Source organism: Indicator indicator, chromosome 2 (genome assembly GCF_027791375.1).
Source record: "Indicator indicator isolate 239-I01 chromosome 2, UM_Iind_1.1, whole genome shotgun sequence".
NCBI classification, from domain to species: Eukaryota; Metazoa; Chordata; class Aves; order Piciformes; family Indicatoridae; genus Indicator; species Indicator indicator.
This window is the reverse complement of record NC_072011.1, coordinates 4,047,707-4,072,215: the sequence shown is the minus strand read 5'-3', so window position 1 is coordinate 4,072,215 and position 24,509 is coordinate 4,047,707. Positions and strand designations below refer to the sequence as shown.

Sequence of the window (24,509 nt, the reverse complement as noted above, 5' to 3'; positions counted from 1 at the left end):
CCTCTCATTACCATCCTCTGGAGGAAGAGGTGTTAAAGGAAGTCTCTCAACCACAAAATGTCCTCAGTTTGTTTCCTTTTCCTTACATAGAGACAAGAATAATTGGCCCTTGGGTTTCCTTTGGACTCAAAACAGATCAGAGGCTACCTAGCAGGGGCCAGTAATTCAAGCAGCTACAACCTACTCTTTTTAGGAAAGCTTCCCTGACTTTATCAGAGAGATGCCAAACAAAAATGAAATGGAGTCTTTCAGGAGTTCAACTCAGACAAAAGGCAAGGACAGCTCTCAAGAAAAAAAAAAAAAAGGAGCATTTACTGTGTACTATACAATAAAAGTCACAACAGCCTTTGGTTTGAATCCTAAGGAAATGCTTTGGAATGCCAGGAACAGGGAGTGCTGGAGAAGCATTGTGTGTGGAACTCCACTGGTTTTTTGGAGACACTGCCTCACTGCTAAGTGTTCTCACTTCACATTCAGGCACTCTGCTATCAGCTTGGAGGCAAACAAAGAGGGTGAAGTGGAAAACGCTGCCCCAAAAGGCTGCATGTAAACCAGATTAGCACTGAGGTATTGACAACCTTCTACTCCCAGCCCTAAATTTAATTCACAGTTTAATGCAGAGGTAAAATGGACACAAGAGGACACCCCAAACAGAGGGTCCACCTTGACCCTCCCATCTTCTGTGTCAACAGCTACAAATGCCCTGACTGCCTATTACAGGATCTACTTAATCCAAAGCAAATCAAGCTGTGCTTTCCTTTTCTTTTTTCCCCCCTCTTCTTTTCTTTTTTCTTTTCCTTTTTCATTTCTTCTCTTTTTTCTTTACTTTTCTTTTTCTTTTTACTTTTCTCTGTTTTCCTTTCCTTTTCTCTTTTCTTTTTCTTTTTTCTTTTCTCTTTTTCTTTTATTTTCTTTTCTCTCTTTTCTTTTTTCCTTTTCTTTTCTTTTCTTTTCTTTTCTTTTCTTTTCTTTTCTTTTCTTTTCTTTTCTTTTCTTTTCTTTTCTTTTCTTTTCTTTTCTTTTCTTTTCTTTTCTCTTCTTTTCTCTTCTTCTTTTTTCTCTCCTCTCCTCTCCTCTCCTCTCCTCTCCTCTCCTCTCCTCTCCTCTCCTCTCCTCTCCTCTCCTCTCCTCTCCTCTCCTCTCCTCTCCTCTCCTCTCCTCTCCTCTCCTCTCCTCTCCTCTCCTCTCCTCTCCTCTCCTCTCCTCTCCTCTCTCTCCTCTCCTCTCCTCTCCTCTCTTCTCTTCTCCTCTCTTCTCCTCTCCTCTCCTCTCTTTACTTTTTATTTTATTTATTTTCTTTTTTATCTTTCATTTTATTTTCTCTTTAATTTTCTTGTGTTTTCTTTTCTTTTATTGTCTTTTTTCTTTACATGACTCAGTCTCAAAAACTAAGCTACTTGATTTACTTAGTTCAATGGAAATTAGAGAATACAATGCACTGACCCATTTCCTAACTATTAAACTTTGGTCAGTAAACATCAGCAGCTCTCCTACAACAATATACAGCACAGTTTGCCACTGTGCAGTCTAAAGCTACCTGGTATTATATTACAATGAAACACAGACAAAGGATGTTACAGACTGTGATTAACAGCCATGTAATAGAAATATTATTCCCCAGGCTTGGTGCCTGAAGGGCTCTGCAAACCCAAATCTTCAAGCATAGTCCAAGACTATGAAGAATTTTTAGAGTAGTAAGTAAAAGCCTTGTGACTGTATTGGAAGAGCACTGCAAGGTGCTAGAGATAACCTCATATACTTTTAATGCTCTATGTAATTAATGCAGTGCCTGTAATTGGTGTAAATTGGGCCTTTTTAGTACCTCACAGGAGTACAGCCCACCCCACCCTGCAGAGTGGAAAATTCTAACACTTTGCCTGTGAAATCATTGTAAGTGTTCTAATCCAGATGAAACCATGTGCATCACTCTTCCCTCCACCTTTCACTTTCCATTCTTTTCACTTCTCAGCCACAGGGCATTTAATTTTCAGATTGATTAAGCAAGGTAATTGATTTTTAAACACTGCCTTGAATGGCACTGCCTTAAAATAATTCCCGTGCCTTTCAGGCTGAAGGCCCCAAAGCCCTAAGAGGCAATCCCTGTTGAAAGATGAGTAGCTTAGCCCCAAGCCTTGCAGTCACTTTGCTGGGATGCTTACAGGCAAACTGTCAGCAGCAGCCATTCTTTTCTCACCTGTGCTACTGCTCAGTAGTTAATCATTTTTCGAAGAGCATCATAGCATTTCCATTTGTCTGGGATGTAGAAAGGCTCAAAGATGTGAGGGAAAGGAGTGTCATAGCCACACACTCTTGAAATGGGAGCTTCTAAATTCAAAAAGCATTCCTCCTGTTAAGAGAGAAACAGAACAAATGTTAGTGGGGGTCGTTGTTTTCAGGAGTCTTGCATCACAAATGGAAGTCAAATGAACTTTGCCAGACTGACAGTCCTGGAAATTCAAACCTTCTATTTATACCAACAGCCTAAGTAGTCCAGACTAGAACAGTGCTTCCTTTTGCCCCAAGGTCCATATTGAAATAACAACTTGTGCTAATGGTATTTTCATTTTCTGCATGTGTGCTGCATTAAATCATAGGCAGGTTATATTTAGTACATCTGCTATACATCCAGACATGTGCTGCCAAGAAACAAATACTGTAGGAACAAAGCAGTAAGAGTTCCTTTCCTGTGCCACTTTTAAACCTACAGAAGAATTACCTCATCTAAGACTGTGTGTGTTATTTGTTGGATACATTAATACCAGATTCAAGCTTCTTTGAATCCTTAGATTAGTAAGACACTGTCTCAGAAGCATTAAGCAGTTAGGGATATTATCAACTGGAACACAAGTAGATTTGCATATCTCTAACCTTTGAGTCAAACCTATGCTCAAAATTCCACCACTTGTGTTCTATTCAGAGATCAGATGTGGGAATGACTGTGAGAGATTCATTACTCGACCTAGTAGGGCACAAAATATTACCAATACATCCTACTAACCTGAAAGTAACCTGTGGAAATAGGTAAAATGTTACCAGCTTTAGCAAATAAATAGTGAAGTTTCAGTCTTCCCACCCTGAAGCATCAGCGTGATGGCATGGACCATGAAAATCTGCAAGTAGGTGTAGAAATAAGTCTGCCAGATCAAACTGATGTTGATGCCAGTTATCAGGTACCTTTCTCACCACATCTTTAGCTTTCACAGAATCCCAGAATCAGCTAGAGTGGAAGAGACCTCCAAGATCATCAAGTCCAACAGATCACCCAATCCTAACTAATCAACCAGACCATGGCACTAAGTGCCTCACTTCAGTCTCCTCTTAAACACCTCCAGGAACATCGACTCCACCACTTTCCCGGGCAGCACATTCCCATGGCCAATCTCTCTTTCTGGGAAGAACTTCTTTCTTAGATCAAGCCTAAACTTCCCCATGCACAGCTTGAGACTGTGTCCTCTTGTTCTGGTGCTGGTTGCCTGGGAGAAGAGACCAACCCCCACCTGGCTACAACCTCCCTTCAGGGAGTTGTAGACAGCAATGAGGTCTCCCCTGAGCCTCTTCTTCTCCAGGCTAAACACCCCCAGCTCCCTCAGCCTCTCCTCACAGGGCTGTGCTCCAGACCCCTCCCCAGCCTTGTTGCCCTCCTCTGGAGACGTTCCAGCATCTCAACATCTTTCTTGAATCGAGGGGCCCAGAACTGGACACAGCACTCCAGGTGTAGCCTGACCAGTGCTGAGCACAGGGGCAGAAGGAGTGAAGAGACAAAACCTGTCTCTCCTCCTGGCCTCTCCTTTACAGACTGCAGCAACCCAGACATCCTGGCCAGCTTGGAAGCAAAATGGGAGGTGAAGGATTATCTACCAGTCCTTTTCCATCAGACACACCAGGAAAACTGTCAAAGAGCTGTGCTTTTCTGCAGAAAGTGCTAAGTATTTTCTCAGACTGATGACCTGTCTTGATGCATGTTGCCTTGCAGCCCATGGCAGCCTCACTCCAGCTCACTCTGCTTTTTATACAGCCTGGGATTTGGCACCATAGAAGGTACTCCTAACACGCTGAGATTATAACTTTCTGCTCCAGCTACCACTTAGGTGCACTGTGAAGTGGCATATTTCCAGAAAATAGATGGAAGTAAAAAGTGGAAGAAGTTGTGTCTTATAAAAGCATATAAATATCTAAAGGGTAGAGGTCATGGGGCTGGGGCTGGGCTCTTCTCAGTGATAGGACAAGGGGCAGTGGGGGGCACAAACCAGAACACAGGAGGTTTCTCTTGAATTTAAGGAAAACTTCTTTACTTTGAGGAGGATGGAGCACTGCAACAGGCTGCCCAGAGAGGCTGGAGAGTCCTTCTCTGGAGACTTTCAAAACCCACCTACACAACCTCCTCTGGGTGATCCTGCACTAGCAGTGGGGCTTTAACCAGATGATCTCCAGGAATCCCCTCCAACCCCAACCACTCTGTGATTCTGTGTGATTGCATTTAGTGCCACTAGATTTAATACTGAACCAATTCACCCACAAAACTGCAGAGTCTGAATAGCTCTGAGGCAAAAATGTATGCAAAACAGACAAAGATTTTTGAGCTCCATAGAATCATAGAATTGTTAGGGTTGGAAGGGACCTCAAGGATCATCCAGTTCCAACCCCCCTGCCATGGGCAGGGACACCTCACACTACAGCAGGTTGCTCACAGCCACATCCAGCCTGGCTGCAAAAACCTCCAGGGATGAGGCTTCCACCACCTCCCTGGGCAACCTGTGCCAGTGTCTCACCACCCTCATGGTGTAAAACTTCTTCCTAACATCCAATCTGAATCTACCCATTTCTAGTTTTGCTCCATTCCCCCCAGTCCTATCACTGCCTGACACCCTCAAAAGTCCCTCCCCAGCTTTCTTGTAGGCCCCTTTCAGATACTGGAAGGCCACAATAAGGTCTCCTGAGAGCCTTCTCTTCTCCAGACTAAATAGTCCCAACTTTCTCAGTCTGTCCTGATAAGAGAAGAGCTCCAGCCCTCTGATCATCCTCATGGCCCTTCTCTGGACACCCTCCAGCACCTCCAGATCCTCCCTGTAATAGGGGTCCATCTTCAGACACTCCTTTCCTTTTCTTTGTAAAGTGAAAGATTCACAGACACAAGCCACCAGTGAAAGCCATGAGGGAAACCCTCTCCGTACACATTATCTGACTGAAGTCAGCATAGTTTTGCACAGATTCAAACTCAAATTGATTGATTAAGCCTAAATATAACAGAGTCTCATACAGAACTTCACATTGCAGTAGTTCATGGTGCAAAAAGTATTTTTTCCTAGCAAAGTGACAAAATTTGTCTAACAAGACACTGAATGAACTGCTTCAGAGTTTTTAGAGGTTACCATCACCAGTTCACAGAGTGGTTTGCCTCGGAAGGGACCACCAAAGATGACCTTACAATGTATTTTTTACCTTCATTGGCCACACTTCAAGTCACAGGTAAGTCCTATACACATGGATATGTTATCACACAGGTGACTGATGCATGCATTTTATGAGTGCAGGTTCAAGTCAGGTCCTGTGTTGGTGACAGAGCTTCCTGGAGTAAGCTTCTCAGCATCACTGACCACAGCAACACCAGAAATGCTGCAGACCTAGCAAAGCAAGGCTGACTCAGTTGGCATTGTTTAATTCACAGGTTTACTGGCAATACTTGAAAGCAAGCAGGGTGTCCCTGCCCATGGCAGGGGGGTTGGAACTAGATGATCACTGGAAGGGACCAGTGCTCAGCTGATAAACACTCTGCAAAGAATAAATGCTTTTAAGACTATTTGGTTTTAATGGAGTGGAAACCAAATTGTAATCCAGAAGGTGGAGTATAAAGTTCTCATCAGAAAAAGGTATCTGAAAACAATGAAGAATATGTACCTTTACTTCACAAGACAGAAGTGTGGTAAAGAGACAGGAGTCTTGGCAAACACCTGAGCCTGGCATCACTGTTCTCATTCAAAAGGTAATGAAGGTGGTTTTTACTCCTGAGGAGATTCCAACTGGACCCCAGAATAAGTTAAGATCACAGGTCCCACTGAAGATATGTTCTTGATATCCACTGCAATCAGCCAAATGTATCACACACACCACACTTCTGCCTGGATTTTTAGAGCAGATGCTAAAACTAAGGGCTTGGTAGATGCTGCATGATTGTATTTGAAATGCATCCTCTGGTACTGGTCACACTCCCTCTACTTCCCCAAATTAAAATATTATCACAGCATCACAGGGATTGGAAGGGACCTCCAGAGATCATCCAGTCCAACCTCCCTGCCAAAGCAGCATCACCCAGGGGAGTCCACACAGGAATGCATCCAGATGGGTTTGGAAAGTCTCCACACAAGGAGACTCCACAACTCCCCTGGGCAGCCTGTTCCAGGGCTCTGTCACCCTCACTGCAAAGAAGTTTCTCCTCTCCTTCAAGCTTGTACCTCTTGTTTCTTGTCTTATCACTGTGCACCACTGAAAACAGCCTGGCCCCCTCCACTTGACACCCACCCCTCAGCTACTGGCAGACAGTGATCAGATCCCCTCTCAGTCTTCCCAAGTATATTTTAGCTTTATTTAAGTGTATATTTTACTTCTATGAGAACTCTGAGGTACAGCTGAGAACTGCAGGCATTGATAGGGGTACAGATGTACAAGAAGGGTAAAAGAGAAGAAATCCCTTACTGGGCAATACTGAAACAGGACAAAAAGCCATTACTCATCCTTCTGCAATGTATAGAAAAATAAAGCAAGCTGGTCTGCAGTGCAGGGGAAGTGTTTTTAGGCATCTGGCCAATAAGAAAATAGTTAAAAGACTTTATTGCTTTGGATCTTCCTTCCTCTGAAAGGAATCTCTGTCATTCTGCATTCAGAGTAAACAAACCTCCATATGCAAACACTTTGGTAAGGACCAGCAAATGGGAGTATTTAATGTGCAGCTAGCAAGAGAGACAATTCTCAGCTGATATTTTCCCCCTTGACTACCCTATTTTAGTCAAACCCTACTTAATTCCCTGTCTTTCGGATCTACTTCATTTTCCCCCTCTGACTCAAATGAATTAAAAAAAAAATTAAAAAAAAAAGAAAAGGGAATATATTTTTTATTTGTAAATTTTGCTACTCTGTCAAATACTTCCCTTTCAAAATGAATTATTTCTGCAACATTTTACACCCCAGGGGTGTCCCTCCCATGCCAGTGTTATTTTGAAAGACTAGAGGTACTCAAAACAAATTAAGAGCTACAAGAATATCAAATGACCACTAAGCTGCTGCATTTTTACAACTCCTTTTGTCAGTACAGGAATTAATTTTCTGTAGGATGACGAATAAAAAACTGCTTTTAAAGAGCAAAGTGAATGGGCAGAGCTTGCTAGAGACTTTGGGATTTCTTTTGATATTACATCTATAAAAAGAAGCCTAAAGAGAAGGGTTAAAGTCCACTGCACAAGTCAAACCATAGGAATATTTTTCCATGCAAGGACACTTCTTTTTCTGCTGACAATAACTACAGAATTTCCACCCAGAAACTCAGGGCAAAGGTTTAATTCTGTTGTTTCTGTCAATTAGAAAGCAGAATTTTGCCTTCTCACCCATAGAACACAAAACTGAAAACAACACAACACAAAACAAAACAAACCCCCCACAAACAAACATCAACAACAACAAAACCAACCAAATAAAAAGAAAACCAAAAAAAACCAAAACATATATAAATAAATTTTCAGAGGGAAAAATGTCAATCACATTTCACTTTCTGTTCTGATATTTTTTTTCTTCTGATTTATAGCTGCTGTCCAACTGAAATGAGAGGCTCAAGCAGCTAAGAAAATTGATTCTATATCACTTGGGAGACGACTGCTACATTTATATTATCTATTACTTCCCCATGATAGATTTTCCACTCCAAATCCACTACTGGTGTAAGAATTAGATTAATTATATTTATATTATGTTATATTATATTATATTTTATTGTGTTATATTATATTATGTATTATGTTATATTAAGTTCTATTCTATTCTAAATTAGATTAATTTACATTCTTTTAGATTAATTTATGAATTGTATTTAATATTTTTTTTTCCAGAGGGAACATTGGCTTTTTTTCCCAATACCTTTGCCATATTATATCATATTAAATTAAGTTCTGTTCTGTTCTGTTCTATTCTATTCCATTTAATTATAGTATATTATAGATTAATTTACATTCTTTTAGATTAATTTATGAATTGTATTTAATATTTTTTTTCCAGAGGGAATGTTGGGGTTTTTTTCCCAATATCTTTGCCATATTATATTATATTAAGTTATATTAAGTTATCTTATATTATGTTAAGTTCTGTTCTATTCTATTCTATTCTATTCTATTCTACTCTATTCTATATTAATTTACATTATTTTAGATTAATTTAATTTAGATTATTTTAATTTATAAATTGTATTTAATATTTTTTTCCATAGGGAACATTGTTTTTTTTTTTTCCCCAATACCTTTGCCATATTATATTAAATTAAGTTCTGTTCTATTCTATTCTATTCTATTCTATTCTATTCTATTCTAGATTAGATTGATTTAGATTAATTTACATTATTTTAGATTAATTTATGAATTGTATTTAATTTTTTTTTTCCATAGGGAACGTTGTGTTTTTTTTTCCCAATACTTTTGCCATATTATATTATATTAAGTTATATTATATTCTGTTCTGTTCTATTCTATTCTATTCTAGGTTAGATTCATTTACATTATTTTAGATTAATTTAGATTAATTTACATTATTTTAGATTAATTTCTGAATTGTATTTAATTTTTTTTCCAGAGGGAGCATTGTTTTTTTTCCCCAATACCTTTGCCATATTATATTATATTAAGTTATATTATATTATGTTAAGTTCAGTTCTATTCTATTCTATTCTATTCTATTCTTATATTGTATTGTATTGTATTATATTACATTGTTATATTAAGTTATGTTATGTTATAGATTAGATTAATTTACATTCTTTTAGACTAATTTACATTCTTTTAGATTAATGTACATTCTTTTAGATTAATTTCTGAATTGTATTTAATTTCTTTTTTTCCAGAGGGAACATTGTTAGTTTTTTTTTCCCCAATACCTTTGCCATTTTTGCCTTAAAGCACTTTTATAAATCTCTTCCCGATAGTAACAATAAGGACATTTTTTTCCCCTCATAAAACTCCACTGCTCTGTGTTGTAAACCTTTAGCTTCCAACAGAGTTTTCTCCTTTCTGAGATCACTTTCAAACTCTTTTACAGCTCAAGCACAGCTTAGAGAGATCCATTTTGTTCGTCCCCAATTTTACTAATTTACACAATTAATATTTTGTCAAATGGGGAGAATTAGTTTGCTGCTAAATTATTTGTGATTGCCAAGTAGATAATATTTATATTTTAAAAATATAACAGCAATTGGGGGGGGGGGAGGGGGAACAGTAACAAGCACTTAGAGGAAAAAAGAAATCTGTGTAGTTCTTTGGTTTGTTACCATTAAAAAGCAATTAACAGCAATTTTTTTTATCTGTAGAGAACTGAATGCCATAAACCAATATCCATAAATGTACTCTAGAATGTTAATGTACTCTAGAAAAAGTATTGTAAGATGAAATGAACAAAAGTATTTCAAATAAAAAAAATAAACAGCCCTCTTAAATCCATCATGCTGAAGTATTTCCTTCAGCTACCTTTAAATCACAAGCACTTACATTTTTTTTTTTAGCTGGGAATATATTTCTGAACTACAGCACCTTTAGAATGCAGATGTAGGAAACAGTGCAACATTTTCAGGGCAACAGTCAACCTTGGTTTAATACTTCAATACATTCATATTTAAACCTTTTCTAATTTTTTTTTTTATTTTAATGAAATTGCCTAAGAGGTGCTGCATCATTCCACTAATTTCAAATTAAAAAGAAAGATTGCTCCCTAAATTTGCTGCACTAGAAATGAAAGGGAGGGCAGGGGTGCTGCAAATGTTTTCTTCATCAGAAGAAAGACACAGGGTCGGGTGGGGAGGATGGGGCCAGTTAATATAAATTCCTTCCATACAACACACACTTTCAGACAACATTATTTCTGCTATATATTATGTATGTAAGAAGCTTCCCAATAAATGTTTAAAGGAATTTGGGAGGGGAGAAAAAAAAAAAAAAAGAGAAGCAGAAGAAGAAAAAAAAGAGAAGCAGAAAAAGGAAAAAAAAAAAAGAAGCAGAAGCAGAAAGAAAAAAAAATGTTTAAATTACAAGCAATGTAAAAGGTTCACAGTGATAAATCAAGGAACAATGGGTTCAAACTTGAACATAGAAGATTTCAGCTCAACATGAGGAGAAACTTCTTTCCAGTGAGGGTGACAGAGCACTGGAACAGGCTGCCCAGGGGGGTTGTGGAGTCTCCTTCTCTGGAGACTTTCCAACCCCACCTGGATGCATTCCTGTGCAGACTGCCCTAAGTGATGCTGCTCTGGCAGGGGGGTTGGACCTGATGATCTCTGGAGGTCCCTTCCAATCACTGATATACTGTGAGACTGTGAAAATAATGCAAGTGGAATTAATCCAGCCTTGTAATACAAACATTTTTATTACTAAATAACTTTTTTCCCCCTGCTTTCCTCAGGCAGGACAGAATTCTTGATGCTATGGCCCTAACTTCAATCCCACCAGATGAAGTTAGGTCACTGTAGCAGCTATGGGGTGTGTACAGACAGCAGCAGCAGCAGCCATGCCAGCCACTGCTGCTAATAAAAGTTCTTTTTTCCCCCTCTGTTATGTGGAAAAGAAGAATTCACAACTTGATTGAAATATTAAATGAACATTTTTCTGAGGGGGAAAAAAAATAAAATAAAATCAACAGTACCCTATGCAATTTTTTTTCTTCCTCCCCCCCCCTCCCCAACTATTTTTCTTGGATGCTCTGTTAACTTTCATTGCAGATATATATTTGCACGCTTTGCTCCTGGCACGTCGTTAGGGCTGATGAAAGTAATGACATGGAAAGGATGTTTTAACTCAAATCACTGGGGGGGGGAGGGGGGAAGAAAAAAAGAAAAAAAAAGTTTAGGTTGCATATTTTTTCCAGACCACTTGCAATGTCTTTCTGTTAAAAAAACAAACAAACAAAATCCAAAAACAAATAAAACAAGTGATTTGCTCTGCTAAGCTCATTACTTCCATTTGACAGAAAGGAATGTGCATAATTAGACATGCAAACCAAATGGAGATCATGTTGCCAACCTTGTCACTTGTTCTTCTGGGAGCTGTAAACACTCAGAAAGAGAACTTGACCAAAAATTCAGGACAGACCTGGGTGCTCCTAGCTGGATTTCATTTTAAAGCTGCACGTGCATTATTTTTCAGGGGGTCCTCCCTTTTGTACTTCACTTAGGGCTGCAGTGGATTGCTTACAGGAATCATGAAACACTCACAGCGAATTTAAAAGGTTTGGCAATTTCCAAGGAGGGGGAAAACTGAAAGTAACTTTTTCAGCTTCAGTATTTTTGTGGCTGACAGGAGACACAGAGGGACATGTTGATCCATCTCAGAGTTCACAGAGGGTCTCGTTCATTTAGAGAAGAGAACCCCATTAAACTTGGAAGACTTTTATATGAAGGCAAGAATATTTTACTCCTTACATTTTACATCTCTTTTAAGCTTTATAGCTGCATTAAATCTTATGAAGAGTGAGTGAAGGAGCTAGGGATGGTTAGTTTGGGAAAGAGGAGGTGGAGGGGACACCTTGTTGCTCTCTGTATCTACCTGAAAGAATGTTTCAGGTAGAGGAGAGACTGGGGCTGGTCTCTTCTCACAGGGAATTAGTGATAGAACAAGAGGGAATGGCCTCAAGCTGCAACTGGGTAGGTTTAGACTGGACATTAGGAAGAAGTTTTTCATGGCAAGAGTGGTCAGGGATTGGAATGTGCTGCCCAGGGAGGTGGTGGAGTCCCCAAGCCTGAATGTGTTTAAAGGTATTTTGGATACGGTGCTTGGGGCTGTGGTTTAGGGGTGCCCCTTGTAGAGTAGGGTTGTGGGTTGGACTTGGTGCTCCTGAGGCTCTTTTCCAACCTGAATGTTTCTGTGGTTCTGTGACTACTTAAAACAACTTCACCTATCTTACTAATGGCTGTCTGATGCAGCTGTCAGTCATAGCTGGGTCAGAAAAGTGCCTTCAGATTTCATTTTGGCAAGATTCACAAATGAACAGAAGAATATTTAACAGCACAAGGCTGATATAGTTTGGTAAATTCTCTGTATCAGGTTTAAAACACAACCACTCCAACAGACATTCACAGCAACACAAATGTTGCTGATGGAAGTAGAGCCTTGGTCAGTGGCTTAGTTGTCTTGGTGGTAGAACCACACACAAAAAGTCAGCACCTCATTTCCAAGGTATTTCCAAAACACAGGGGGAAGAAAAAAAAAACCCACAAAACAAACACCATCCTTCTGTTTATGTCAAACAGCTTACACTTCTCACAAGAGGAGGCAAGGAAATAAAAAGCAATTTTCATTTCTTCCCATCCTATGGCTTATGCAAAAAAAAAAAAAAAAAAAGAAAGACTTCCCATGAAAATTTTACCCCATTTAAATCCAAGCTGATGGAGTCTAGGACTAGAAATCAAAACTAATCAGTTCAGAAGGACATTCAGAAGGAAATTTGCATTGTTTAGGGTACAAGGTACAGAGGCCAGCATGATTCTTCTCCACAAATGAAATGGCACAAGGTGGATACACTTGAGGGGATGTAACAATACTTCCAGATTGCTATGATACTCTATTGCCTTAACTGAGCCATAGCACTGTCCTTTGACAAGGTGGGAGGTTTGATATTTAATTCTAATCCAGCAGACCATCACGTCCCATCTTTTCACTACAAGAAATACTTTTGTTTTTTCCCCAGGCAGTTATTGCATAATACCACCACATCTGAAACAATCTAAGGTCTTGCCTACAAATTATATATTACATATCCACAATATGACTGAATGCTTCAAATAGAGGTTAGTTACTCTGTAGACCAGCAAACAACCTTACAGCTCACTCACTGCAAATTCTGTTATGTTCCAGGACATTCCAAGTTTACTCTGCACTTCCTTGAAGTGACAATTCTGAATATTTGCACCCGGACCCACATATTTGCTAAAAGCATGCCCCAAGCCCTATAGACTCTTAGAATGATTTCCCAGGACCACAGCTATCAGAAGATACTTCACAGAATCACAGAATTAACCAGCTTGGAAAAGACCTTCCAGATCATCAAGTCCAATCTATCACCCAACACCATCTAATCAATTAAACCACGGCACTAAGTGACTCATTTCAGTCTCCTCTTAAACACTTCCAGGGATGATGACTCCATCACCTCCCTGGCCAGCCCATTCCAATGGGCAATCTCTCTTTCTGGGAAGAATTTCTTCCTACCATCCAGCCTAATCTTCCCCTGGCACACCTTGAGCCTGTGTCCTCTCTTTCTGCCACTGGTTGCCTGGGAGAAGAGACCAACCCCCACCTGGCTACAACCTCCCTTCAGGTAGTTGTAGACAGCAATGAGGTCTCCCCTGAGCCTCCTCTTCCCCAGGCTAAACACCCCCAGCTCCTTCCCTCCCAGCTTCCTTTAGTTACTTCTAACTCCTCTGTTCACTCAAGGATCCTGCAAACTGTGACAGATACATGGACACAAATGAATGATCCCTGTGAAATCAAGGGAGCTAAAGCACCTGTGTAGAATCATTCTCACGTGAAAATGTCTGCAGATCACAAGTTTGGGTTGTGGGTGTTTGGTTTTGTTTGTTTTTTGTTTTTTTTTGCATGAATGACCAACAGAATCAACATTTGTTAAGCTTTTAAAGTGAGGATCAGCCTTCTTTAAGGCATCCCCATAGCTTCTAACCCCTTAGCTAGAAATATCCTCCCAATATAATCAGATCTTACATTTTTCGATTGTAATTTAGCACTTCGCTTTCTAATGACTTAAATAGTTTGCAAAAACACCTCCTGGTTAAGCTCAGTGTGCCAGGAGTAACTGGAAGTGTTTGCTGCTAAGAGTTTTACTAGCCAGTGAGTGGTATTTTTATTTTCACAGCTGTTGAGGCAGCTGAGACGTTCTTGCACAGACAGCCTCGTCCACCGACAGAGCTGGCAGCGAAAAAATCCTCCTAGAAGTACTTCACTCAGCACACACTAGTGACATCCAAAGGAAATGCAGCTTCAGCTGCTGCTATTAAACCATTTCAAACAGTGTATTTCCCATTTTAGACCAGCACAAGTGAGAACAACGCTGCCACTGACTGACTGTCACCAAACCCTTGTCTAGAGCAAACCCACGGCTTCGCCAGGCAGCCAGCGAGAGGCAAGCACAAAGGAAATATCTCACCCAGCCATGAAAAGGTTGGGGCTTACCTAGGATTTTTTTTCCACAGGGGTTTGTAATGTTACCATCCTTGAAAAATGGACTCAGAGAAGAGGGGAGATGCCAAATTACTTGAAACAGATGTACAAGGAGCTTTATAGTGTATTCTTTAAACCAAGATGTCATTTCACTTACATGTTTAATTTATAGGAAGCTGCTTGAAGCTTCGAACTCATCAGTAGAATTCCAGTGCAAAGCTTCGACTCAAGATATTAAATATCCTCTCATACAATGGCAAAGAAAAATAGCTGTTAGGAAAGCTGGCTGCTAAGGAGAGAGAGGTAATTTTTTATTCTACAGAAAAAGTGTGAAACGTTTGAATGGAGACAGAAATTATAGAGGTTTATGGAAGAAGAAAAAAAAAAAGACCAGAATTCTGAAACACTGAATGAAGCACACTGAAAACTGAGCTTTAGGGTGAAAGGTGACTTAAAGAGCACAAAAGAATTCTTTTCATACAAACTTCAAGCTTTTCTAGCAAGAATTTCTTATAATAATTAGCTTTACTTCTCTTCCAGAGCATTTTTAGGTTTTTTTAAACATATAGTTTTGCTCATTTCTCACTTCCTTCTCACACAACTGCTACTTGACTATAAAGAAAAATGCCAATAAAGAGGTAAATAAATAAACAAATAACTACAATTATTTAAAAAAACTAACCTCTCTTAAAAAAATACTAAAAATGATACTTTATTATTTTTTTCCCAGCTGCAAAAACATTAATTCAACGCTGTTACAAAAGACCAAGGAACGTGCTGCAAAGGAAACACTTTCCTTTCAAAATGTTTAATATATGGTTAGCACCACAGCTCTTAATTTAAAAACTGGTCTAAAAAAAAAGAAAAAGAAAAAGAAGACCAAGAGTAATATATTGCAGAGGCCACAGAATTTTAATATACCTCTAGCCCAAAACACACAGTTGAAAATTACTGACCTGGTTTTGAAGTGCCAATGAACTCCACTGTGCTAGGTTTAGGCTATGCCTTTAAAACTTTCTCACAGATCTTGAACAGCAAGTGGTAAACAAATTAAAATGTGTTAAACAAATGCATGGGTCCTGTGAAATATCCAGCAATATTTAAGAACAAAAAATTATCTATCTACCTATCTATCTATCCATCCATCTATCTATCTATCTATCTATCTATCTATCTAGCTATCTATCTATGTAGATAGATCTATCTATCTATCTATTTATCTATCTATCTATCTATCTAGGTAGATAGATATTGATAGATATAGATATAGATATATAGATATACAGACATATAGATATATAGATACAGATATAGATATAGATATAGATGATATAGATATAGATATAGATATAGATATAGATATAGATATAGATATAGATATAGATATAGATATAGATATAGATAGGTAGATGGATTTATTCTTTTTATAAAATAAATAATCATAATGGCAAAGGTTATTTGTGTATTCTAGGGGTCTTGCTGAAGTTTTTATTGGATTGAGACCAAGCACTTCACTTGGTCTACGTTTCAGAACTGATTGTTTAACTAAATTTTGTACTTACAATGATGATGTGAACTTTGCTTTTACACTGAATCAACTGAAATTGAAATTTTAGCTCCACTAATGAACTTTCTGAGCTACAGCTAAACCAATAAATCTTTTACATAACTTCACCTATCTCTTCCCCCCAACATTATCAATTGCAAAGGGAATTTCTTAATGAAGAAACAAAGTAGTAAATAAAACACTCACACAGCTACCTTAGCTACAGTGAAGCACCTGGCATAACTTTCTTCTTTCCAGGCACACACAGCTAATACTCAAAAAACAGTTGCCATGAAATGAAATATAAAAATAAGCTACTGGTAATGTTATAAAGAGGAAAGTGCCACCCAGTTTAAGCTGAGATTTTTCTTTCCCCCTAAATAACTGCTAAACAGTACAAATCAAAATTCTTCCCTCTTCTATGTATGCTAGGAAGTTCTTCCTCAGTTTATTCAAGAAGGGGAATTATTGCTGAGATTAATCTATTGACACAAGATGCATTCTGCAGAACTGGAAATCACTAAAGGACAGCATTCAATATCACAAGTATAAAACAGAACTACAGTAGAAATGTAATTTACTAAGCCTGACTCTGTGAAGCTAAATAGCAAGCAACAATCCTAATCTCCCTCCCCTGAAAAAGAACAAAACCAAGAACAAAACCAAAACAACCAACGAATCCATGGCTATTTGATTAAAGTAGGATTGTTTAACAATTAAAGGAATCTCTGTTCAGCTGAGGTTTTTTTTCAAGGTTTAACACACTTTTAGTGTTTAACACACTTAGAGTACAGTAGAGGTTGGAAGGGACCTCCAGTGATCATCAGGTCCAACCCCTCTGCCAAAGCAGGATCACCCAGGGGAGTCTGCACAGGAATGCATCCAGGAATGTTTGGAAAGTCTCCAGAGAAAGAGACTATACAAGCTCTTTAAGCAGCCTGTTCCAGTGCTCTGTCACCCTCACTGGAAAGAAGTTTCTCCTCATGTTGAGCTGAAATCTTCTCTGTTCAAGTTTGTCTCCATTGTTCCTTATCACTGTGCACCACCCAAAAGAGCCTGGCCCCCTCCACTTGACCCCCACCCCTCACATATTGAGAGACACTGTTCAGATCCCCTCTCAGCCTTCTCTTCTCCAGACTAAACAGCCCCAGGGCTCTCAGTTTCTCTTCACAGAGGAGATGCTCAAGTCCCCTAATCCTTCTCATGGCTCTCCATTTTTGACATGTTTTTTTAAAGCACATCCTGCTTTTTGTTTTCCTCCCACATCCAGTACTGCCATTCTACAGTAGCATAAACACCCACCACTTGCAATCACAGAGACTGTCATCCTCAGTATGCAAGAGGCAGCAGAGAGAAACCAAAAAGCAGGATTCTGCAGAAATCTGAGCTTTTATTTAGGTTTCTTTCCTTTGCTGGTGGTCACTGTTGTTCGAATCTGATTTCCCATCAACACAAAGTCACTGCTGCTGGCAGCACTCAGGGATTAGGTGCACTGATACTCAGATGCTCTTCCAGATGTGCAGCCATAAAACCAAAACATGTTTTTAAGCAATGGTTATCCAGACAGGGAAATTCTTCTCACTAATTGACACCACCAGGCCATGCCCAGATGAACTGCTTTACTTTCCTGAGCTTCTGAGAATGTGCAAGACTTGAGGAGATCTCAGAATCAAAGTCCAGATTATGCCATCACAGATGGCCACAGTTTCTACCATAAAGTGATCATATCACAAAATCACAGAACCACAGAAACATTCAGGTTGGAAAAGAGCCTCAGGAGCACCAAGTCCAACCCACAACCCTACTCTACAAGGGTCACCCCTAAACCACAGCCCCAAGCACCACATCCAAACCACCTTCAAACACATCCAGGCTTGGTGACTCCACCACCTCCCTGGGCAGCACGTTCCAATCCCTGACCACTCTTGCCATCAAAAAATGTTGCCTAATGTCCAGTCTAAACCTACCCAGTCACAACTTGAGGCCATTCCCTCTTGTTCTATCACTAATTCCCTGTGAGAAGAGACCAGCACCAACCTCTCCACAACCTCCTTTCAGGTAGTTATAGACAGCAATGAGGTCTCCCCTCAGCCTCTTCTTTTCCAAACTAACCATCCCCAGCTCCTTCAGTTGCTCTTCATCAGACTCTCCAGGCCCTTCCCCACCTTATTGTACTGTATGGAGGTGATACTGCAGTTACTGGGGTTTTTTTCAATCCTCACTCCTTCTGATTGTTAAAACCTTTTTTCTAACATCAAACCATTCATTTCTAATCCATTCCTTTCTTTTCTTCCCCCCTTAATCCCTAGCATTACTTCAGTAAAATCAGTCCTTTTCTGCTGATTACTTACACTCATTCCTCTAGTAAACTGATTACCAGGACTTCCATTCCACAGCCTCTACTTTGACAGTGGGAAGAAGGCAGGCACTGTAAAGCTATTTTCATACAGCAGGCTCTCCATAGCTTCTGATTACCATAGCAGCTCCTCTTCATATATTCTGGTTTCAATGTTTTTTCCTTAAAACTAGTTGACCACCGTGAGGGTGACAGAGCACTGGAACAGGCTGCCCATAGAGCTTGTGGAGTCTCCTTCTCTGGAGACTTTCCAAACCCACCCGGAGGAGTTTTCTGTGTGGCTTGCCCTAGGTGATCCTGCTTTGGCAGGGGGCTTGTACTCAATGATCTCTGGAGATCCCTTCCAGCCTCTAACGTTCTGTGATTCTAAGATTTAGGAGAGAATTCAGAGCTAGGAAGATAGAAAGCTGGCACTGAGGGGGAAAAAACAACCAAACAAAAGCAACAAAACAACTGGTACAGGAGCTGTTGTGGGGCTTTTCTTACTGTAGTTGGTGACTACATTAATTCTAGATTTTTCAAGTGTCAGCTAGTACAAATCCAGTCAACCAGTTCTGCTAACAACTATAAGTAAGAATCCAGGAGACACTGCAGGCGTTGATTTATGTCACTGAAGATCACAAAATCATAGAATCACAGAATGCATGAGGTTGGAAGGGATCCTCAAAGACCAACTTCTCCAGTCCCCCTGCAATGAGCTAGGTCAGGCTGCTCAGGGCTCCATCAAGCCTGACCTTTAATGTCTCCAGGGATGGGGACTTCACCACATCTCCATGGCACAACAAGCAAGTTCTCCATGGAAGTCAACAACAGCTAGTTCTCCATGGAACAACAACGTGCTCTTGTGGCCAACAGAGCCAATGGGATCCTGGGATGTATCAAGAAAGGTGTGTCCAGCAGGGCTAGGGAAGTTCTTCTACCTCTCTACTCTGCCCTGCTGAGACCACAGCTGCAATCCTGTGTCCAGTTTGGGGCTCCCCAGTTCAAGAGAGACAGAGACCTGATGGAGAGAATCCAACAGAGAGCCACGAGGATGCTTAGGGGACTTGAGCATCTCCCCTGTGAAGAGAGACTGAGAGCCCTGGGGCTGTTTAGTGTGGAGAAGAGAAGGCTGAGAGGGGATCTGAACAATGTCTCTCAATATGTGAGGGGTGGGGGGTCAAGTGGAGGGGGCCAGGCTCTTTTCAGTGGCTCACAGTGATAAGACAAGGAACAATGGGTTCAAACTTGAACAGAGAAGATTTTACCTCAACATGAGGAGAAACTTCTTTCCAGTGAGGGTGAAGGAGCACTGGAACAGGCTGCCCAGGGGGTTGTGGAGTCTCCTTCACTGGAGCCTTTCCAACCCCACCTGGATGCATTCCTGTGGGGACTACCCTAAGTGATGCTGCTCTGTCAGGGGGGTTGGACCTGATGATCTCTTGAGGTCCCTTCCAACCTCTGATATGCTGTGAGACTGTGAGACTGTGATCTCTGGGCAACCTGTTTCAGTATTTCACTACCTTCATTGTGAAGAACTTCCTCCTAATATCCAGCCTGAAACCTACCCTATTCTAGATTAAAAACCCTCCAGATCCAGCTTTAAGTACTTTACACTGCCCTTTGCCATGATCAAGACCAAAACCATGCTCTCAAATGTCTTCTTTTGTGGTTGAGTAAAAATCAAACATTAAAAAAGAAAAAAAAATAGAAAGAAATAAAAAAGAAACAGAAAGAAAAAAAAGAAACAGAAATAAAGCTCACATGTAAGACATTATCTTCATGGTTTGTATCTCCTATGAATTCAGGGATACTCCAGAATTCTGGGGTTTGTTGGCTACATAGTTTCCTATCCATCATAAAAAAAAAAAATCATTATTATTTTGAACACTCTACCAAAAAAAAAGAAAAAAATAGAGGTTTAAGCAGTTTTCTTTGAAGAGTGTATAATTTTTTCAAGCTATTTCTACTTTTTTTAGTGGTCACCACAAATTACAGAGAGAAATAAAAGCTTAGCTTTCAGCAACTGCTTCATCCTTGAAGACCCTCTGACCGAGGCATGCAATGCCTGATGTTTACAGTAACACAGTGACCAAAAGTACTGAAAGTTAAGTTGCTGCTCTCCACTTTTCCTACCGTGCACAAGTTTCCAATTAGCCAAACATCTTTTGAAGGTTATTTTACTAAATGATTACTGTTTGCATCTTAAAAGAGCTGTTTGCAAGACCACTTTCTCATTTTTACCCCCACAATGAGAATATGAAATTAGTATCTGAATATCTACTCCGCTCTGGTGAGGCCACATCTGGAATGTTGTGTCCAGTTCTGGGCCCCTCAGGTCAAGAAGGACCTCAGGGAACTGCTTGAAAGAGTCCAGCACAGAGCCACAAAGATTATGAAGAGAGTGGAACATCTTCCTTATGAGGAGAGCCTGAGGGAGCTGAGGCTCGTTAGCTTGGAGCCTGAGAGGTGACCTCATTCACATGGATAAAGATGTGCAGGGTGAGTGCCAAGAGGCTGGAGCCAGGCTCTGCTGGGTGATGCCCAATGCCAGCACAAGGGGCAGTGGTGGAAGCTGAGCCATAGGAAGTTCCATAGAAACATGAGGAAAAAGTTTTCCCTGTGAGGGTGACAGAAGACTGGAAGAGGCTGCCCAGGGGGGTTGTGGAGTCTCCCTCTCTGGAGATATTGAATACCTGCCTGGCTGTGTTCCTGTGTGATCTGCTCTAGGTGATCCTGCTCTGGCAGGGGGGGTGGACTGGATGAGCTTTTGAGGTCCCTTCCAGCCCCTAACCTTCTGTGATTCTGTGAATTTCTCAGTTCTAACCAGCATTTGCTTCTCTCTGTGCTGTTACATTTCATGTTAACCTTGTTAGCTTCTATGAGAACAGAAACAAAAGTATTAAGCCAGGTTTGTTTGGGCTTTTTTCCTTTCCTTTGGGATTTTCCTTTGAGAAGACAGACAAGAAGATCTTTAAGTCTGCTAAAAAGTTCCAAATCTTTCCATAGGAATCTTTATTCTAAAATGAAATGTGTCTGTTTAGTCTTGAGAGCAGAGGGCTGAGGGAGGATCTTACTAACATCTATCAATACCTGAGGGGTGGGTGTTAGGATGAAGGTGATGGTCTCTTTTCAGGGAGGTTCTCCTGCCCCTCTACTCTGCCCTGCTGAGACCACAGCTGCAATCCTGCGTCCAGTTTTGGGCTCCCCAGTTCAAGAGAGACAGAGACCTGCTGGAGAGAGGTCCAAGGGATAGCTACAAGGATGATTAGTGGACTTGAACATCTCTCCTATGAAGAAAGACTGAGAGCCTTGGGGCTGTTTTGTCTTGAGAAGAGAAGACTGAGAGGGGATCTGATCAATGTCTATCAATAGCTGAGGGGTGGGTGTCAGGATGAAGGTGATGGTCTCTTTTCAGTGGTGCCCAGTGACAGGATAAGGAGCAGCTTGAACAAGCTGGAACACAGGAGGTTCCACCTCAACATGAGGAGAAATTTCTTGACTGTGAGGTCACAGAGCACTGGAACAGGCTGCCCAGAGAGATTGTGGAGTCTTCTCTAGAGACTTTCAAAGTCTACCTGGATGTGTTCCTGTGCAGACTACCCTAAGTGATTCTGCTCTGGCAGGGGGGTTGGAGTTGATCTTTAGAGGTCCTTTCCAACTGCTAAGATTCTGTGATTCTCTGTCACCCTTTGATTTTTACTCTTACTGACTAGGAAGCCTGGAGTGAATGGATTGGAAATGTAATTTTCAGATTAATCCTATCTGAGTAACTCTGAAGAAAAATTCAAATGCCTGCTACTCACTGCAGTGGTTATCTTCACACAGGTGGAGCTGCTACAGTGAAGGAATTATTGGGGAAGCAGTTTGATGCCAAACTAGTCCAATGCAAAATCTGCAGTACCTACTGAGAGTGTCCATCAGTAACAGTGAAATAGACAATCATACTTTAAAAATCAGATGGATTTTTCCCTCTCTTTTCAGTCTTTATGAACTGCCAAAGTGGTAGAATCTTTATGGACATAAAATACAGGACGAGATGAATTGTCAGTACAGAGACGGTGGAAGGTCTCCAGATCTTGCAAGTTTATTGACTACTTGGTGGAATTCAAAGTTGGTAAAAATCCAGCTTTACAGGTGAATGAAGGCTGCAGGTAATCACAGAATGTTAGGAGTTGGAAGGGATCTTGAAAGCTCATCCAGTCCAATCATGCTGCCAGAGCAGGATCCCCTAGAGCAGATCACACAGGAATGCATCCAGGTGGGTTTTGAATATCTCCAGAGAGGGAGACTCCACAACCCCCCTGGGCAGCCTGTTCCAGTGTTCCATCACTTTTACAGGGAAAAAAAAATTTCCTATGCCTCAACTTCCACCATTGCCCCTTATCCTGTTCTGGCTTGGACTTGATGATCCTGAGGGTCTTTTCCAACCTGAATGTTTCTGTGATTTCTGTGACACTCCCAGCACTGCACTTCTAAACCTGTATACAATTCTACTTGTAGTGTTTAGGAACAGATGTTTCCCTCAAAACTCCATACAAAACCAGAAGTTCTGATCTTCCTACTCCATGCTAAATGACAGAACTTCTCTCACTGAAGAACAGTAGAAGGCTCTTTATAACTTTTGCAAAGATGGTAAGCTCCACTTAATCCTGTCACACTTATTTATAGGAGAAATCCTTTTCTTAGTGTTCTGAATACAGTGATTCAATACATAAAGATGAAAAGATGAGAGGATTCTGCCTCAAAGTATTTCTCAATTTTGGTTTAACCAAGCAGGATTCCTCTAAAGGCAAGTTGTTAAAATGGCCTTGAAAATGCAACACTGCTGATGGCATTTCAGTTTTGAATAATACTGGATTGCTGCTTCTGTATTACTTACCAGGTTCCTTGCTTAGCTGAAGTATTCTCAATCCATCCTGAAGCTGAATTGCTTATTTGAAGCATCCTGACTCAACAGTGTTGCGAGTCATGTGTGAGATATTTGAATACAAGAAAAGCTCAAAGCTCCTTCACTTTTATGCAAGTCCCAGTACTCAGATCTACTATGGGTGGTTGTTTACTCTGGTCACCCCCTTACAGATTTTTCCTTTTCTCCCTGCAGTGGAAGGACAGTGAGGTAAAGAAACAGTGTGAGTGAAGGACCTCCTGAAAGTTCACCTTATCCACATAGTTCCACAATGAGTTTAAAACCAGTATTATAGTGGCAGGCAAATTACACACACATTTAAACTGTGCTCAGGTTTACTCTCAGAGATTTCTAAAGGTGCTTTCTTCCATCTGTAAGGTGACAAGCCTACTAATTTCTGATCCAGAATCACAAGCCTCAGGTACAAACAGAAGAATCAACCAGATCAAGAGTAGAAACAAAAGTCCTGAATTTTTTTAAGCCTAAATTCAACAAGGCTTCAGGGACCTTAGGGAAATATTACACAGAGCATTTGGCACATCTGAAATGAATCACAGAATCCCAGAATCCACCAGGTTGGAAGAGACCTCCAAGATCATCAGGTCCAACAGATCACCCAACCCTAACTAATCAACCAGACCATGGCACTAAGTACCTCCTCCAGGCTTTTCTTAAACACCTCCAGGGACATCAACCCCACCACCTCCCTGGGCAGCCCATCCCAAAGGCCAATCTCTCTTTCTGGGAAGAGCTTCTTTCTACGATCAAGCCGAAACTTCCCCCTGCACAGCTTGAGACTGTGTCCTCTTGTTCTGTTGCTGGGTGCCTGGGAGAAGAGACCAACCCCCACCTGGCTACAATCTCCCTTCAGGTAGCTGTAGACAGCAATAAGGTCTCCATTCCAGGTTGTGCAGTGATTGGAAGTATTGCTTGTCTGCACTCAAAGAATCATTCTCATTTTAGCAGCACTATCCCTGTCTCACACCTGATCCTGCTCTAATTCCACAACCTAAACGCTCTACAGCCCAAATCTGACAGGGAGTTGTGCTCTCGGTACGGCCAGTGACTGGTGCTGCATTAACACCAGACAGCAGCTCCCAGACACCTTTGTCCAAGGTTGCTTGGTGGTGGCCAGGCCAGTGAGAAGCTGACACATTCGAATGTAGGGGTCTGCACACCTTTTACATCTCATCTTAATGAAAATTATTTAAACTATGTCAGGCAAAGAGACAGATAGGTTCTATTTCTACTCAAGTATTCCATGAACGAAATGAGATGCTTGTTTCTCTTGAATAACACCAGTCAATGCTA

The 24,509-nt window shown here is 40.6% G+C and overlaps 1 protein-coding gene across 1 annotated transcript in view; it reads right to left on the bottom strand.

Moving 5' to 3' along the window:
• BCKDHB (branched chain keto acid dehydrogenase E1 subunit beta) overlaps window positions 1-24,509 on the bottom strand; it is a 151,487-nt gene that overhangs the window by 3,123 nt on the left and 123,855 nt on the right. The window contains exon 10 of the mRNA XM_054394701.1: window positions 2,195-2,347. Within this exon, the coding sequence (XP_054250676.1) occupies window positions 2,207-2,347 (141 nt within the window). The 3' untranslated portion in view covers window positions 2,195-2,206. The remainder of the gene's footprint in view (window positions 1-2,194; window positions 2,348-24,509) is intronic.